At 49.0% G+C, this 19,322-nt stretch overlaps 1 protein-coding gene across 1 annotated transcript; it reads left to right on the forward strand.

Annotated features, from left to right (window-relative positions):
• Positions 1-2,451: 2,451 nt before the first annotated feature.
• On the forward strand, positions 2,452-17,737 carry LOC142260613 (endoribonuclease YbeY-like). The gene is made up of 4 exons (XM_075332006.1): positions 2,452-2,661; positions 4,262-4,393; positions 5,698-5,766; positions 17,567-17,737. Exons 1-4 carry the CDS (start codon positions 2,452-2,454, stop codon positions 17,660-17,662), a joined length of 507 nt encoding a protein of 168 aa, XP_075188121.1. The 3' UTR covers positions 17,663-17,737.
• Positions 17,738-19,322: the final 1,585 nt, after the last annotated feature.

A 19,322-nucleotide genomic window follows, 5' to 3' on the forward strand; every position in this document is an offset into this window, starting at 1 on the left:
TAATAGAAACACAGGCACCACTCCTGTATTTATCACCCACCCATGGTTTTAGCTACAAATACTGTACTGAAGTAAAAAAAAATCACCAAAAACTCAACGTGTGTACGTGGCCTGACGCTGTGTGCCCACAATGAGTTTTCAATGTTGCAAAATTTCGGCAGCTATATGTATATTAGGCTAATTATTTTCTTTTACATACGTTCTTAACACTTGTTTAAACGCATGCGTTTTTTGACGCGTTTTTTCGACGTGGGTGCGTTTTTAGCGGCCAAAAACGCAGCGTCAAAAAAACGCAGTGTGTGAACTTAGCCTTATGCTGTTTTTTGCCTTTTGTTGGTATGTCATAGCTTAAATAAAGCTGCTTTGTATTTGATACATCCTGGTATTTGGCTTTGACAAAACCTTATTGATTTACTTATAACTTTTTTGCCAACAAATTGCTGCAGGATCTGTTCTGACGAATGATTACTAGACATGTGAACTCAGCCAGTAACCGTTTGTGGCAGGTTTCAGCTGAATGGCTGGCGAGCTGTGTGTCGGACAACCACCGATCTCCTAAAGCGGGCTTTATACACTGCGATATCGGTCCCGATATCGCTAGTGTGGGTACCCGCCCCCATCTGTTGCGCGACACGGGCAAATCGCTGCCCGTGCCGCACAACATCGCCCAGACCCGTCACACATACTTACCTGCCCGGCGACGTCGCTGTGACCAGCGAACCGCCTCCTTTCTAAGGGGGCGGTCCGTGCGGCGTCACAGCGACGTCACTGAGCGGCCGCCCAATAGCAGCGGAGGGGCGGAGCTGAGCGGGACGTAACATCCCGCCCATTTCCTTCCTTCCGTATAGCGGCCGGGAGGCAGGTAAGGAGAGCTTCCTCATTCCTGCGGTGTCACACGGAGCGATGTGTGCTGCCGCAGGAACGAGGAACAACCTCGTTACTGCTGCAGTAACGATTTTTGAGAATGGACCCCCATGTCACCGATGAGCGATTTTGCAAGTTTTTGCAACGATGCAAAATCGCTCATCGGTGTCACACACAACGGCATCGCTAATGCGGCCGGATGTGCGTCACCAATTCCGTGACCCCAACGAGTTTGCATTAGCGATGTCGTAGCGTGTAAAGCCCCCTTTAGGCTAATTTCACACATCAGTTTTTGGCATCAGGCACAATCCGGCGTGTGCAAGATGCAACGGATCCGGCGCAGAACATGCAAAAACTGATGTGCCTGATCCCTTTTTTTTGACGGTTCCAATATACCTGATCCATCAAAAAACGGATCCGGCGCATCCGTTTTTGCATCCTTTTTGTCCGTTTTTTTTTACTGGATCCATTTTTTTCAATACATCGAAGCATGCTCAGTTTACAAAAACGGATCAGGCGGCCGCATCCGTTTTTTACCGCATTATGCCGGATCTGGCGTCCATAGGCTTCCATTGTAAAACACGCCGGATCCGGCGTGATGCGTTTTTTTTGCCGGACAAAAAAAGTTACAAGATACATTCCCTCCGGCCGCCGCTTTAGGCAATTATGACAGATCCGGCAAAAGCCGGATGCAACGCAAGGCCATCAGGCACAATCCAGCGCTAATACAAATCAATGGGGATAAAATGGATCCGGCGCCGGATCAGTTTTACCCATTTTTTTTCCGGATTGTGCCTGATGGAAAAAACTGATGTGTGAAATTAGCCTAATGCTGACCTATCCATCAGACACAGGAGGTCCGCGGCTATTTAGTCCCACTCAACGCATTTAATTTTCCTTTTAGTAAAGCTGAAAGGAAATTTCATGTTTTCTGTCTGTTTATCCCTCTGAATAAAGTTGATTGTTGACTGGAGAAGGAAAACTTCATGTTCATTTTATTGTCCAAGAATAGTGATGGGCGGACCAGGACTTTAAAAGTCTATATCCGTGCGGCTTAAAAAGTATCCGGGTGCCTGACCCGGCAACTTGGGAAATAAAAAAAAATAAAGCAATCACACTATACTTACGGAGTCTCCAGCGCGGCTGTAACTGCTTCTGGGTTGCTCAGTCTTCTTCCGGGGCTGCTCATTAGCCTCATACATATTCACTGCTTCCCCCGCCCACCGGCAGTTCTGGTGTCTGTGATTGGTTGCAGTCAGACGCACCCCCAGCCTGTGGGGCAGTGTAGTTTTTGGCTGCTTGCAATCACAGAACCTATCTGTGGGTCACTGTAAAACTAAATAAATAAAGAAAAAAAGCACCAAATTCTGGTCCCCATAGACTTATATGGTGACCGGCGTCCAGCCAGATATCCGGGATCAATTCCGGGCTGGAACCGTTTTTTTGCTGTTTTTTTTAAAAGTCCGGCTAAACGCGCTGATCTCATAAATCTGAGAGTCCGCCCATCACTATTTAAAAACTCTTCTAACAAAAAGGGGAGAACACCAAAGCGCCAAGTCTCTAAGTATTACTTGTCTCAACAGGGTAATGTCTCTTCTTATCCGGAACCTGCAGCACGTGATCCCTCTCCGCAGAGCCCATTTACGCAAGAATCTAGAAATTGCCAGAAAGTGTCTCCGCGTGGAGAGGTTTGATGTCGGGGTAATATGTATAAATGATACAAAGATCCGACACCTGAACAGACTTTACAGACAGCAAGACAAAGCTACGGACGTGCTGTCATTTCCATTCCATGAGGTACAGAAACAGCAGAGCAGGTTATCTGTCACCATCTCAACAGTGGGCCGTTTTTGCTCTTATTTTATGGTGGCTTCTCCCCTGAGTATTCATTTAAGAAAACAAAATCCGCCATACGGTTCCAGAGATATGGACCTTTTTATTTAGTGCTTTTTATTCTCTTTACCAAGGGGGCATGGCTCAGTTTTATAATGCAGAAGTCTAAAGATAAGCTCCAACAAATCCTTTCAGCCACACCCCCTTGGTAAATATGTAAAAAATTAGCACTAAATAAACAGATCTAGGTCTCTAGAACCATATGGTGGATTTAAAAAAAAAAAAAACCAAAACATCTTAATACTCAATGGGAGCAACGGGAATAAAATAAACACTTTTGACCTGGTGAAAGGCTGACTTTAAAGCCCCACTCCAGAGGTTTTTTCGGTATTTCACCGCTGGAGTGCTGCTTTAAGGCTGGAGTGACTCACACGAGAATTGAGGTCGCATCACCCGTCATGGCCTGCCGCTCTCCGTACAGGAGTGTGCAGCTGCATGTATTTTTATACTGCTGCACACTCCTGCCCAAAGAGCAGCAGGCCGTGACGGGTGATGCGACTCAATTTTTGCGCGAGTCCCTTGCAATTGTGACACCGGCCTACATCTAAGTCTTATACTTACCCTCCGACGTCTTAACCTTTTTTTTGTTTTCGCTGTACCATCTTGTGATGACAAATTCTGACTGGGCAGAAGTTACTTCACAAGCTCCCAAGGCAAGTCAATGTGAGCCAGAACGAGGCTCTCATAGACTTGGATTGAGTTGTGACCACTGGCGCGCTCCATGAAACACTGCCCAAGACTGACCGGAACGGTGGCGATAGAAGGTGAAGATGGCAGAGAATGAAGCCCGCTTTACACGCTACAAGATATCTTACAATGTGTCGGCGGGGTCACGTCGTAAGTGACGCACATCCGGCATCGTAAGGTATGTTGTAGCGTGTGACAGCGACGTGCAATTGCGATTGAACGAAAAAACATTCATCGCATGCACGTCGTTCATTCCTGACGAATTGAACGTCAGATCAGATTGTTCATCGTACCCGGGGTAGCATACATCGCAGTGTGTGACACCCCGGGAACGATGAACAGATCTTACCTACGTTCTGCGGCTCCGGGCCCACAATGCGGAAGGAAGGAGGTGGGCGGGATGTTTACGTCCCGCTCAGCTCCGCCCCTCCGCTTCTATTGGCCGGCTGCCGCGTGACGTCGATGTGACGCCAAACGTCCCTCCCACTCCAGGAAGTGGACGTTTGTCGCCCACAGCGAGGTCGTATGGAAGGTAAGTACCTGTGACGGGGGTTAATCGTTTGTGCGGCACGTTCAACAAATTGAACGTGCTACACATACGATGGGGGCGTTGCAAATCGCATATGATATCGTATGCGAAATTGCAACGTGTAAAGCAGGCTTGAGTATAAGACCGGGGGCAGAGGATTTAGATTTAAAGCATTCCAACGCTGAAAAAAACCCCTAAAAAATGCTGGAGTGGTGCTTTAAGTAATTGCAATGATATACAATATGTGTTGGCTACATCTGACTGTGTGTGCTCCTTGTATACTTCCAGAATTTGTGCCCCGGATTGTTACCTAATCCACCATTCCCAGATGAATACAATTTAGGAGACATTTACCTTGGAGTAGAGTTTATATATCACCAGTGTCAAGAAAAGAAGGAGGATTTTAACAATGTCTTGACTGTAAGTTATGGAGAATGCAAATCTTATGGTGTTATCGAGCTGTCAGTAACAATTCTCTGTAGCTCATAGGTTGGTTGTTGTGAGGTATGACATAGAAATAGGATCTGAGATGAGTTGGATAATAACTTGGAGATGAGCAGATCACTGTAGGCAGTAGTCAAACAGAGGATTTACTGCCTGGACCATTATACTTCTACTTGGGTTACACAAGGGGTTAAGAATGGTTTCCCCTATTCCGATTCCCCTATCCCCTTTCCGGTATTTCGCGATTACATTACAGTGAATGGAGTGAAATTTGGGGGTATACCGCAGCTACCTGCGGAAAAGAAGTGACAAGCACATTTTCTCAAGAAATTTTCTCAAGAAAATCTTCACAAAGAATTTTCTTGAGAAAAAAACGCAGTGTGCGCACAGCTATTTTTTTTCCCATAGGTTTTGCTGGGAAATGTCTGCAGAAAGATTTCAAACATTTCTCAAGAAATTTCCGCAGCAAAACCGCTTGTAAATCCGCGGGTAAAAACGCCTAGTGCGCACAGGGCCTAAGAGCAGTACTGAAAATTGAAGGGAAAAGCTCTGACAAATCTGCTGGGAAACATTTAGGCCGGCTTCACACTTGTAAGTGACTCGCACAAGTCTCGCATCGGCATCACCTGGCACGGCCACACACTCTCCTGACTGGAGCGGGTCGGCTACATGTATTTCTATGCAGCTGAGATGCTCCTGTCCAGAGAGTGTGCGGCCGTGCCAGGTGATGCCGATGCGAGACTTGCCGAGTCACTCACAAGTGTGACTCCAGCCTTAAGGGAATCTGTCACCAGGTTTTGTGACCTAATCTGAGAGCAGCATAATGTAGAGACAAAGACCCTGATTCCAGTGATGTGTCACTTACCGGGCTGCTTAGTGTAGTTTTGATAAATCACTGATTAATCAGCAGTAGATTATCATTACAGGACTACTTGGCGTGCTGCAGGTAGTCCAGCATATTCATGAGCACTGACTAACTGCTAGATCTGCAGCAGAGAAAACAGTGATTTTATTAAAATGACAGTAAACAGCTCAGTAAGTGACACATCACTTTAATCGGGGTCTCTGCCCCTACATTATACTGCTCTCAGATTAGATGGCAAAAACCTGGTGACATATTCCCTTTCATTCCACTGTCCAGTGTCTGCGCCTCCACCAGTAAGTATAGTCAGCGAATCTGTCACATATAAAGATTACATTTGAGTGCGTTGTTCCTTCTAGTGAATATTTGTATTTCTACTTCCAGAAGATTCACATATAAAAAATTATGTTTCTCCCAGGTGACAGCAGTACACGGCTTATGTCACCTGCTTGGTTATACACATCATAGTCCAGAAGACTGGAAAAAGGTTAGTTGTTTCTTTTCTTATTAAAGAGAACCTGTCACCAGGTTTTTCCCCTAAAAGCTGTGGCCACCACCAGTGAGCCCTTATATACAGCATTCTAGAATATTGTATCTAAGAGCCCAGGCCGCTCTGTATAACATAAAAAAGATCTTCATTATACTCACCTGAGGGGTGGTCTAGTCCGATGGGAATCTCTGGCCTCGGTCCGGCGCCTCCTCTCTTCTTTCCATTACCAACCTCCTTCCCAGCTCCGTGTGGATGACTCGTCCTACATCATCTGTCGCGGGCGGAGGAGGGGACGCCGCGCTCTCCCACTGCTCGGGTCCGGCTGCTGAAGCGGCCTGCTGCTGCTCGGTGGCTCGAGCGATGGGCCGGATCCCGGGGACTTGAGCGGCGCTCCTCGCCCGTGAGTGAAAAGGGATTGGTTTTTGGGATTGTTTATTGTCCGTGACGCCACCCACGGTTGTGGTGATTATGTGGACACCACCGCTGCTCTGTATGGGGATCCCGGGAGCGATGACAGGGAGCAGCAAAGTTGTTGGTTCTCCCCTCCGTGGGTAGGGGGTAGTTGTCCCGGGGCCCAGTGATGAGGTGGGGGATGAGGGATGGCGGGGCCGGTGCAGGGCTTGGTGGGGTGCAGGGACGCGGGGCAGCGCTGTGCCTCACGGCACTGTGGTACTCACTCAGCCTGAGACGGGGACACAGTTCTCGGTAAAACACACGGCTGGAAAGACAGTTCCCACGGACGGCTGCTGTTGCTTTTCCCCAGTAGTTGACGGTGACGGTCCCTTTTCCTGCACCTAAGTCTATGTTGGTAGCGATGGGTTCCCACCGGTAACCCGCTCCCCGGCTTGGATATGGGCCGGAGGAGCCCCTCTTTGCCCGCAGGCGCTGGCCCTGAGAAACTGGTGCCTTGGCAGTGGCGGTGTCTCTCTCTAACGGTTGGACTGTTGCCTTCAATCGGGACTTGGGTGTTGGGAGACCCAGAGGTCCCCTTCACTGACGGATTTGGCAAATTCACGGCGACTCCTAGCCTTGCCGGGATCCGAAAGGCCCCTGCCAATGGTGCTGGCTTCTCTTTGTATACCGCTCCGGTACCGCCGGGCCACCACCCGTCCACGGTCCTTTCGGCAACCTCAAAGTAGCCTCTCCTGCAGACAGTCACCGCCGTCTGCTGACCTTGCTGTTCTCAGTCCGGGGAACACACCCGGACCAACTTCAGGCTTTCTCAACTGTCACTTTTTCTGTCAACTTTAGTCCTCTCTCTTGCTCCTCTACCACTTTGCTTCCACTTCACTCACTGTTCTGTCTACACTCCTTCACTTCCCTAGCTTAACTGCCTGGTTTTCCCGCCTCCAGGGCTGTGAACTCCTCGGTGGGCGGAGCCAACCGCCTGGCCCACCCCCTGGTGTGGACATCAGCCCCTGGAGGAAGGCAACAAGGATTTTTGGTTAGCTTTGGTGTACCTATCTGGGGTGTAGGGTGTGGTGGTGTTATGACCTGTGACCCCTGGCTTGCCCAGGGCGTCACACATCCACACAGAGGCCTCCTCTGCCCTCCTGCACTTCTCTCTGCCCTGCTGAGGACAGCAAAGTATTGTAGTGCGCATGCTCGGGCCGTCTTTGACCATTCCCTGCACATTACAGTAGTTTGCTCTGCCCTCAGCAGTACAGAGAGAAGCGCATGTGCAGGAGTGCAATGGAGGCCTCTCTATGTGGATGATGTAGTAGGTAGGACACGTCATCCATATGGAGTAGGGAAAGAGGAAGGTGATGGAAGAGAGGAGGCGATGGACCAGGACCATCGACGCCTATTGGGCCCAGCCACCCCACAGGTGAGTATTATAAAGGTGTTTTTATGTTTAACAGCGCAGCCTGGGCTCTTATATACAGCATTACAGAATACTGTATATAAGAGCTTACTGGTGGTGACCGCAGCTTATAGGAGAAAAACCTGGTGACTGGTTCCCTTTAACACTAGAACTACTGGACTCGTGACACCTATATAGAAATACATGGTGCAAAGTAGTCAAAATGACTACCTCAGTAGTTCTAGTGTTAAGATTTTGCTGATATTACAAGCTTTTAGCTTGACATGAGTATATAATAATGGTTTATATTTGCATTATTAATTATTATAGGGAACCTGTTAATAGATTAATGCTGCCTCAGTAACGGGCAGCATGAATCAGATGTTGGCTGCACAATTAAAGTCAGGTAAGTTTTACTCTGAAACAGTTCAGTATTTCAGAGAAAATATGAATTGAAAGGGAGACTATAGGGAGAACCTGACTCGCCCAGTGAGCTCCTCGGATAGCTTTTCCCCGGACTTCCCCACTTTATTGACAGATGTGTCCCATGTATGCCAGACAAGAACCGCGTAAGATAAGTTAAATCTCTCCCAATAGTCACCAGCCAGATTTCCAAACTATGTTTTTTCTGAAACGCCGGAATGTTTAGACCTGGCTGCAATCGCTCATCCAGCGTCTGCGTCATGCTGCCCATGATTCAATTAAATTAATCTAGTCACCGCTTTTATCGCAAAGGAAACCAATGCTTTGTGCCCTGTTACAAATCTCCAGTGCCTCCAGATAAAATAGATTGTTTCATGTTCAGTCTTCAGGAGCGCGCCTCTCCCTGCCTCCCGGCTTCCTACAAACTGGAGGCAGAGCACTAATGCTTGATTCACAGTGCAGACTAGCGGCATAGTCGTGCCCAAACTGCAAGCAGAAGCAGCTGTGCCTTCACAGCAGTCAATGACCTTAGTTACACTGAAGCTGGTCAGATTTGGAGCCAACAGTGCAGTGTCGCGAGCGGGGCGTGCAAACTATTGAGAGAGGCTGCCACATTTAAACATCCTTTAGGCTATGTGCGCACTTACCGGATTTTGCCGCGGATTTTTCGCGGGTTTGCTGCATGTTTCGCTGCAGAAAATGTTCATAACATCTCTGCAGTGAATCACCAGCAAATCCTATGGAGAAAAAAAATCCTGTGCGCACTAGGCGGAATTTGACAGCTGCATGTTTTGCTGCGGGATTCCCGCAGCAAAAACAAGTGCATGTCACTTCTTTTCCGCACATCGCTGCGGGATTTCACTCCATTGACTCCAATGTTAATCATGAAATCCCGCAGGGAATAACGCAGGCAGCAAATTCTGTGCGGTTCACTGCGTTTTCCTGCGTTATTCCCTGCGGTATTTCGCGGTTTACCTCCGGTAATGTACATCGCCTGTCTGCGGTTTTGCAGGGAAGTGATGTCATTACAGGAAGAGGAAGCGGAGCAGAGAGTAAACACAAACACACACACACACATCACAGACATAGAACACAGACATAGAACACATCACAGACACATAAAACACACATAGAAAGAAAACGGAAATATAGAAAACAAAGAACGTGGGCTCCGCTGTATTTTTACTGTCCAGCCGAGGTAAGCACACAGCGGCGGCCCAGTATTCTCAGGCTGGGGAGGGAGAGGGGCAGGGTTAATGTCCCCCGCCTCACTCCCCCTCCCGCAGCCGAGAATATCAGCCGCAGCTGCCCCGGCACGGTCGCATGCATTATGCGGCAGCACCGGCGTGTCCTCGGCTCTTCTTGCTGCCGTGTAGCAGTGGCAGCAAGGTAATACAAGGGGTTAATGGTGGTGGATCACCGCCATTAACTCCAGGCTTGATCATGGCAGCGTCTATGTGACAGCTGACATGATCAACCCGTAAGTAAAGTGAATAAAACACAGACACCGAAAAATCCTTTATTTTAAATAAAACAAACAAGCCTCGTTCACCATTTTATTAACCCCTCCCGCACCAAAGCTCCGGCGTAATCCACACAGCTCCGGCATAATCCACAGGGTCCTGCACTGCTGACATCCAGCCGTGATGTGTCACAGACACAGCGCTGAATGAATGCAGCAGACAGCAGAGGTAATTACCGGTCATTTCCCACGGACGGTAATGTGAACTCACTGCCGACCGTGGGAAATGCAGCAATCTGTCCTCTATCTATCCCTCTATCTATCCCTCTATCTATCTATCTATCCCTCTATCTATTCTTCTGTCTATCTATCTACTATCTCAGGATTAAATGACTTTTTTTTTTTTCAATGTGCTTTATTGCACTGAATGCAATAAAGCACATCCCAACCCGCACGCGGCAATACCGCGAACAATACCGCGGTGAAACCGCAGCAAACCGCGGCAAACCGCATGCGGTTTTCGGGTGCGGTTTGCCGCGGTTTTTTACCGCAGGTGCGGTAATCTTTGAGAGCATGCGGAATTTTCTCAAGAAAATTCCATTTCCCAGTGCGCACATAGCCTTAAACTACGAAACAAGCTGTAAATAATAAGGGTAAAAACTCTCTTCACTCTCATATAAAAGTATTTTGCAATATTGCTTGTATTACAATTTTACTCATTAATAAAGAGAATATCCCTTTAAACAAGTTTTCTCATGTTCATTAAAGATTAAAAATGCTTGTACAAACAGGCAACTTTACAATGTACTTGTCATTAAAAATCCTGTCCTCAAAAATGGATATTTCTTTGTCGCTCCATTGGGAGACCCAGACAATTGGGTGTATAGCTTCTGCCTCCGGAGGCCACATAAAGTATTACACTTTAAAAAGTGTAACCCCTCCCCTCTGCCTATACACCCTCCCGTGCATCACGGGCCCATCAGTTTTATGCTTTGTGTTGAAGGAGGCACACATTCACGCAAGCTCCACATTTTAGTCAGCAGCAGCTGCTGATTTTATCGGATGGAAGAAAAGAGGGCCCCCCACAGGGCCCCCGGCATGCTCCCTTCTCACCCCACTAATGTCGGCGGTGCTGTTAAGGTTGAGGTACCCATTGCGGGTACACAGGCTGGAGCCACATGCCGTTTTCCTTCCCCATCCCTTAGAGGCTCTGGGAGAAGTGGGATCCAAACCGGTCACCAGGCACTGGAACCGGGCTCCCTCCGCAGCCCCTGGGGGAATCTGACGGACAGGAGACTGAGTCTTATCAGGGACAGGCCCTGCATCTAAATAGGTACTCTGTGTCCCCTTGGGGTCGGCGCTGGAGCGCCTGTGTAACAAACGCTGCAGCGGCTGCTGTGTTTTGTTGTGGCGCCGGGACTACCGCGCCGACCGCACCTGTTTGCCGGCCGCGGCTATTAAATTTAGTCCCCGGCTTCTGCGGCCTAGTACGATAACTCCCGCCCCCGGGCCTGCCAGTCAGGGGTAAGGGCGGGACGCTCGACTGCACGTCGGGAGTGAGGGCTGGAGCATACTTTGATATCCTCCTCCCCCCTCACTGAGCACTGTGGGGCATCAGATTCCCGCACTTTTTAGGTCACGCCCACGGCTCCCTCCTCCTCTCGGAACGCTGGCAGCCATTGTTATAACACTGCTGCCGGTGGAGGAATACAGAGCAAGCTCTGGGAGGCCCAGGCAGGGAATCTGGTGGTCACACAACCGCTTTGGGCGGTCGGTAAGCAGCACCGTTAGGTGCTGGCCCCCTTGGGTGCCGAAGTGTATATATATATATATAGTTATACTGTATACATTTTCTCTGTTCGGCCGCATTATTGCCTGTGGCTATATACCCTCACTGATTACTCTAAGGGGAGACAACAGCATGTCGTCCGCAAAGAGCAAGGGTGCCAAGGCACAGGCTTATTTTGCAACCTGTACCTCTTGTGCGGCAATGTTACCTGCAGGTTCCACCTACCCTCATTGTGTGCAATGCTCGGCCCCTGTGGCACTCACTCAGCCGGAGCCCCGGGCACTGGTGGGACCCTCGGCTCAGGTAGAACAGACGGCTTCCACTGGCCAGGTGACAGGAACAGAGTTTGCAGTTTTGGCTGACAAACTCTCTGCGTCACTTTCACAATCCATGGCTCAGTCTATGGATAAATGGTCTGCTAAGATATTAGAAGCCTTGCAGTCCAGACCGGTAACACAGGCCCAGGACGCTGTGCGTTCATCGCCCCCAGGCCCATCTCGGTCGGCGCAGCAAAGTGCTCCTGAGGTGACACCTAGGTCCCACGGTGAAGACTCCGACTCGGACCACAGTACCAGACCGGCTAAGCGGGCTCGCTGGAGACCTTCCTCGACTTCGTCACGCTGCTCAGGGTCTCAGCATGAGGACTCCCTGGAGGATGAAGCGGAGGTCGCAGCTCAGGGCTCTGACCCTGACGTTGCTCTCAATCTTGATACACCTGAAGGGGACGCCATAGTAAATGACCTTATAGCGTCCATCAACCAGGTGCTAGAACTTTCTCCTCCAACTCCACCTATAGAGGAGTCGGCTTCACAGCAGGAGAAACACCAGTTTAGGTTTCCCAAACGTTCAAGGAGTGCGTTTTTCGATCACTCTAACTTCAGAGATGCTGTCCAGAAGCACAGAGCATTTCCGGACAAGCGCTTTACTAAGTGCCTTAATGACACACGTTACCCCTTCCCCCCTGACGTAGTTAAGGGGTGGGCTCAGTGTCCCAAAGTGGATCCTCCAGTCTCTAGACTGGCGGCTAGATCAGTAGTATCAGTGGCAGACGGCTCATCGCTCAAGGATGCCACTGACAGGCAAATAGAGCTCCTGATGAAATCCATCTACGAAGCCATAGGCGCGTCTTTTGCTCCGGCATTCGCAGCCGTGTGGGCACTCCAAGCTATCTCAGCTTGTCTGTCTGAGATTAATGCGGTCGCACGTACCTCGACCCCGCAGGTTGGGTCTTTGACTTCTCAGGCGTTGGTTTTTTCGTCCTACGCCATGAACGCCGTCCTGGACTCTGCGAGCCGCACGGCGGTAGCATCCGCCAATTCGGTGGCAGTCCGCAGGGCCATGTGGCTACGCGAATGGAAGGCAGACCCTGCTTCCAAGAAATTCTTAACCGGTTTGCCATTTTCTGGCGACCGTTTGTTTGGCGAGCAATTGGACGAAATTATTAAACAATCCAAGGGAAAGGACTCGTCCTTACCCCAGTCTAAACCAAACAGACCTCAGCAGCGAAAGATTCAACCGAGGTTTCGGTCCTTTCGGCCCTCAGCCGGACCCCATTCCTCCACGTCCAACAGGTCACAGAAGGGCCAGAGGAACTCTTCTGCATGGCGGTCTAAGTCACGTCCTAAAAAGACCGCCGGAGGAACCGCCCCCAAGGCGGCATCCTCATGACTTTCGGCCTCCCCAAACCGCATCCTCGGTCGGTGGCAGGCTCTCCCGCTTTTGTGACGCCTGGTGGCCACATGTCCAAGACCGATGGGTGAGAGACATTCTGTCTCACGGTTACAGGATAGAGCTCAGTTCTCGTCCTCCGACTCGTTTCTTCAGAACATCTCCGCCCCCCGAGCGAGCCGATGCTCTGATTCAGGCGGTGAATACTCTGAAGGCAGAAAGAGTGGTGATTCCCGTTCCCCCTCAGGAACATGGTCACGGCTTCTACTCCAACTTGTTCGTGGTGCCAAAAAAGGACGGATCATTCCGTCCCGTTCTGGACCTCAAACTCCTCAACAAACATGTCAGAACCAGACGGTTCCGGATGGAATCTCTCCGCTCTGTCATCGCCTCGATGTCCCAGGGAGACTTCCTAGCTTCAATCGACATCAGGGATGCTTATCTCCTTGTGCCGATTGCACCAGAGCATCAACGCTTCCTGCGTTTTGCCATCAAAGACGAACACCTTCAATTCGTAGCACTGCCTTTCGGACTGGCGACAGCCCCACGGGTCTTCACCAAGGTCATGGCAGCAGTAGGGGCGGTCCTGCACTCTCAGGGCCACTCGGTGATCCCTTACTTAGACGATCTTCTAGTCAAGGCACCCTCCCGGGGGGCATGCCAACACAGCCTGACCATTGCCCTGGAGACTCTCCAGAGGTTTGGGTGGATCATCAATTTCCAAAAGTCAAAATTGACGCCGACCCAAACGCTAACTTACCTCGGGATGGAGTTTCATACTCTCTCGGCGATAGTGAAGCTACCGCTGGACAAACAGCGTTCACTACAGACAGGGGTGCACTCTCTCCTTCGAGCCCAGTCACACCCCCTGAGGCGACTCATGCACTTCCTAGGGAAAATGGTGGCAGCAATGGAAGCAGTGCCCTTTGCGCAGTTTCATCTGCGTCCACTTCAATGGGACATTCTCCGCAAATGGGACAGGAGGTCGACGTCCCTAGACAGGAGCGTCTCCCTTTCACGGGCAGCCAAAACCTCTCTTCAGTGGTGGCTTCTTCCCACTTCTTTGTCGAAGGGAAAATCATTCCTGCCCCCATCCTGGGCTGTGGTCACGACGGACGCGAGTCTGTCAGGGTGGGGGAAGTGGTCTTCCTCCACCACAGGGCTCAGGGAACCTGGACTCCGACAGAGTCCTCCCTTCAGATCAATGTCCTGGAGATAAGGGCAGTGTATCTAGCCCTAAAGGCGTTCCAGCGGTGGCTGGAGGGCAGGCAGATCCGAATACAGTCGGACAACGCCACGGCGGTTGCGTACATCAACCACCAGGGCGGCACACGCAGTCGTCAAGCCTTCCAAGAAGTTCGGCGGATTCTGCTGTGGGCGGAAGCCACAGACTCCACCATCTCCGCGGTTCACATCCCGGGCGTAGAAAACTGGGAAGCAGACTTTCTCAGTCGCCAGGGCATGGACGCAGGGGAATGGTCTCTTCACCCGGACGTGTTTCAAGAGATCTGTTGCCGCTGGGGAACGCCGGACGTCGATCTAATGGCGTCTCGGCACAACAACAAGGTCCCGGCATTCATGGCACGGTCTCAAGATCACAGAGCTCTGGCGGCAGACGCCTTAGTTCAGGATTGGTCGCAGTTTCGACTGCCTTATGTATTTCCTCCTCTGGCACTGCTGCCCAGAGTGTTACGCAAGATCAGGTCCGACTGCCGCCGCGCCATCCTCATCGCTCCAGACTGGCCGAGGCGGTCGTGGTACCCGGATCTGTGGCATCTCACGGTGGGTCAACCGTGGGTACTGCCAGACCGGCCAGACTTGCTGTCTCAAGGGCCATTTTTCCATCTGAATTCTGCGGCCCTCAACCTGACTGTGTGGCCATTGAGTCCTGGCTCCTAGCGTCCTCAGGGTTATCTCAAGATGTCATTGCCACTATGAGACAGGCCAGGAAACTAACGTCCGCCAAGATCTACCACAGGACTTGGAGGATCTTCTTATCCTGGTGCTCTGATCGGAGTTTTACTCCCTGGCCGTTTACCTTGCCCACGTTTCTTTCCTTCCTTCAATCCGGAATGGACAAGGGTTTGTCTCTCGGCTCCCTCAAGGGACAAGTATCGGCGCTTTCCGTGTGCTTGCAAAAGCGTCTAGCCAGGCTTCCGCAGGTCCGCACGTTCCTGCAGGGGGTGGCCCACATAGTCCCACCTTACAAGCGTCCGCTAGAACCCTGGGATCTTAACAGGGTGCTCACGGCTCTCCAGAAGCCACCTTTCGAGCCGATGCGTGATGTCTCTCTATCACGCCTTTCACAGAAGGTGGCCTTCCTAGTGGCAGTCACTTCACTTAGGAGAGTGTCTGAGTTAGCAGCGCTGTCATGCAAAGCCCCCTTCCTGGTGTTTCACCAGGATAAGGTGGTTCTGCGTCCGGTCCCGGAATTTCTCCCTAAGGTGGTATCCCCTTTTCATCTCAATCAGGATATCTCCTTACCTTCCTTTTGCCCTCATCCAGTTCACCAAGGTGAAAAGGATCTGCACTTGTTGGATCTCGTGAGAGCACTCAGGCTCTACATGTCTCGCACGGCGCCCCTGCGCCGTTCGGATGCGCTCTTTGTCCTGGTCGCTGGCCAGCGTAAGGGGTCGCAGGCTTCCAAGTCAACCGTGGCTCGGTGGATCAAGGAACCGATTCTTGAAGCCTACCGTTCATCTGGACTTACGATTCCTTCAGGGCTGAAAGCCCATTCTACCAGAGCCGTAGGTGCGTCCTGGGCATTGCGGCACCAGGCTATGGCTCAGCAGGTGTGTCAGGCGGCTACCTGGTCGAGTCTGCACACTTTCACAAAACACTATCAGGTGCATGCCTATGCTTCGGCAGATGCCAGCCTAGGTAGGCGAGTCCTTCAGGCGGCGATTGCCCACCTGTAAGAAGGGGCCGTTTTTCGGCTCTTTTTATCGAGGTATTCTTTTACCCAACCCAGGGATTGCTTTTGGACGTCCCAATTGTCTGGGTCTCCCAATGGAGCGACAAAGAAGAAGGGAATTTTGTTTACTTACCGTAAATTCCTTTTCTTCTAGCTCCAATTGGGAGACCCAGCACCCGCCCCTGTTCCCTTCGGGCTTTTGTTCTTTTGTGTACACATGTTGTTCATGTTGAATTGTTCTTTTGGTTCATGGTTTTAGTTCTCCGAACATCCTTCGGATTGAATTTACCTTAGACCAATTTATAAGTTTCCTCCTTCCTGCTTTGGCACCAAAACTGATGGGCCCGTGATGCACGGGAGGGTGTATAGGCAGAGGGGAGGGGTTACACTTTTTAAAGTGTAATACTTTGTGTGGCCTCCGGAGGCAGAAGCTATACACCCAATTGTCTGGGTCTCCCAATTGGAGCTAGAAGAAAAGGAATTTACGGTAAGTAAACAAAATTCCCTTCATTTTTAGTTGTAAAGTTGATTGCTTGTTGCCTTGGTTACCGACCACTTTAGTGGCTTTTCCCTAGGCAAGAAGCAGGTGATTAAAGGCTTTTTACTATACAGTTTGTAAATGCCACTCTGAAGTTGTCTGGGTCCGGCCAGCTTCAGTGTCCTTGCACTTCTTCCATGCTGCAGAGGCAGAACTGCCCCTACTAGCCAGAAGGGAAAGAAGACGGTTTAGACCAGTAGTGCAACCATACTGGAGGTGTTAACTGTCATTGTACATTCCATCTGGCAAGCAGAAATCCTGGAGTCAGAGGCACGGTGCGCATCAGAAGACAGAAGATGTGCATACACATTTAAAGGGGTTGTCCACTACTAGGACAACCCCTTCTGTTTCACATTTCCCCCAGGTAAAATAATAAAGACTATACTTGTATCCCTTACTGGCGCCCTTCTAACAGTGCCGTGGTTCGTGTTCCCATTGCTCATGTGGGGTTTTGACATCATGAGAGCCCCGCATCCAATCTGTGCCAGCTTCCTTCTCCCCACCTTCGGACCAAACGAATAATCAACAGGAAGTGAGCTCACTTCCTGTTGATTAACTCATTTGGTCCTAAGGCGTTGAGAAGGAAGCTGGCGCTGATTGGATGCGGGGCTCGCATGACGTCACAACTCCATGTGATCTCCAGCACCTCGAGCCCGTACATAGCTAGAAGGGCGCCGGTATGGGAGGTAATTATATTCTTTATTATTTTACCTTCGAGAAATATGTGGAATTAAAGAGGTTGTCCTAGTAGTGGATAACCCCTTTAAGTACAGCCACAAATGGGATGTCTATAAGAAATGCCCCTCCTTATTTCCTACGAATGGGTGACCAAGCCATATTATATGTATTCCAGGAGACTGTGGTACACAGAGAACCCCATTTACATGTTGATTATGTTTCTGCTCTGGATTTGAGGGCATATAATCAGCAACCTGTTATGTTGTGTATTTCTCATTTCATCCCTGGCGATCAGGCAAAATTTGTGCTGCTGCTCCCCAATACTGCTTTTATTTTTCATCTGTTGTAGAAAGGTCTTCTGGCCTCTGGAGACACCGCTAGTCTCTATGCTCCATAGAGTATACGTTTTTTTTTTTATAAAGGAACACTAATATAAAAGTTAACCCAAGATTTTATATATTTAGTATTAATGAATATTAATAAATTCTAGTTATTTTCATATCGTTTGTTCACTCTCACAGATGTTTGAGAAGGAAAGTGAAGTTCTAATGGAGATAAACCGAGCGACTGGATCTGCATTTAGCCCACTGACGTCAGAGCATTACGACCAAGAATAATATCACTTCCATGTCATGAGCTGCACGGAGAACAGAGAAAGCGGCGTCTGAGAAACGGGAATTATATACATACGTCATGCATCAATTATAGGACATGATGGTTAGCGATAATTGTAGGATTCTGCACTTTATACTATCCCAGATGATTCCCTAATCCATCATTACCAGCTGATTGCAATATTAGAATCACTATCCTGGGGATGAGTTCCATTATTAGGAGAGCCAAGAAACAAGGGAGGATTCTGATATTGCCGTGACTGTACATTATCCAGTTTGCAAATCTAATGGTGAATTTTTTTTACATTGGATAACAATTTTTCTTAGCCCAATTATACGTTGTCATGAAGAATGACATCGGCAAAAATGAGTTACATGATCTCAGTAGATTTAGACAAAAAGTTCTAAAAGTCTGATCAGAAGAGAAAGAAGACTGAGGCCGGGTCACTCGAGCGTATGAATATTCATCCGATTTTCATCCAGAAAGCTTTAACTCATGTTGTCGTCAATGTGTCCGTTTTTTATGTCCATGTGCAATCCCTTTTCAGACATCTACATTAAAAAATGTACAGGATCAAATAGAGTTTCCTTAGTTCATATTGGAGATTTAATATATTAAGCTGAATGTATGTATGAATGTGTACATGTATTGGAGTGTGTGTGTGTGTGTGTGTGTGTGTGTGTGTGTGTGTGTCTCCGCTAAAGGAATCCGCACAGTCTCATTTACAATCATGACATTTTTCACAGCCACCTCATGTGACTTAGGGAACGTCATAGATTATGTTTTGAGGGGAAAATTTAACCTCGTGTTTAAAATAAATAGAAATAGATGGACAGAGAGAGAGAGAAAGACAGACACAGAGAGACAGACAGACAGAGACAGCCAGGCAAGGAAAGAGGCAGGGAGAGAGTGAGAGAGAAACAGAAAGACACTTAGTTACTAACACTGGGTACTACAGCTAGTGTATTCATAAAAATCAGATTAAATCAACATGTGTGTGGAATCAGGGTTTTTTCTTTAGATCCATAGACTTCTATGGGTGAGTTTCATTCGGCATTCAGATAAGCATAGTGCATGCTGCAATTACTGAGCGTCTGTGTAAAAAAATGTCATCTGAAAAGCCCTATTGAGTCAAACTGATTTTACTCAGACGGCACGCATCTGCATAATACTCTGGTCTGAACAGGCCTTTAGACTGAGTTCACACAGTACAGACGAGGGGCAGCACAAACAGTTTCCATGAACAAATTATTTGATAAGTTTTCCTCCACCAAAACCCTATGTACATATAGTGGACCTTTCATGTAATGCATTTTAGGGCTGCACATTTCTAATCAGCAGTTTCACTGTTAGGTTAAGTTGAAGGCATCTAAGCAGTATCTGCACGCAGGCTCCCCCAACCTTCTTGTGACAATGATATTCCTGCTCATATCATATGTGGCACAGAGGTCTGTGACGGCAGAAAAGTAGTCTTTGTACCCTCCAGACTTGTTCTCCAAACTATATCTCACTACAGATGTATCCAAGTGTAACTTGATAAATATCGCCTCACCTTAATAACTCATTACAGAAAAAACATAATTTAAAGGGGATGTCCACCTCTGGGGACATTTTTTTTTTTTTTTTTTACTTAACTGCATGTATGCAAAGCTAAAAATCACT

Source organism: Anomaloglossus baeobatrachus, unplaced genomic scaffold, assembly GCF_048569485.1.
Source record: "Anomaloglossus baeobatrachus isolate aAnoBae1 unplaced genomic scaffold, aAnoBae1.hap1 Scaffold_139, whole genome shotgun sequence".
NCBI lineage: Eukaryota > Metazoa > Chordata > Amphibia > Anura > Aromobatidae > Anomaloglossus > Anomaloglossus baeobatrachus.

Excerpts from the sequence above, each read along its gene's own strand:
- LOC142260613 (XM_075332006.1), top strand. The coding sequence starts at position 2,452 with ATGTCTCTTCTTATCCGGAACCTGCAGCACGTGATCCCTCTCCGCAGA. Across the intron at positions 2,662-4,261 it reads TGTCATTTCCATTCCATGAG|AATTTGTGCCCCGGATTGTT; the intron begins GTACAGAAACAG and ends GTATACTTCCAG. Across the intron at positions 5,767-17,566 it reads GTCCAGAAGACTGGAAAAAG|ATGTTTGAGAAGGAAAGTGA; the intron begins GTTAGTTGTTTC and ends TCACTCTCACAG.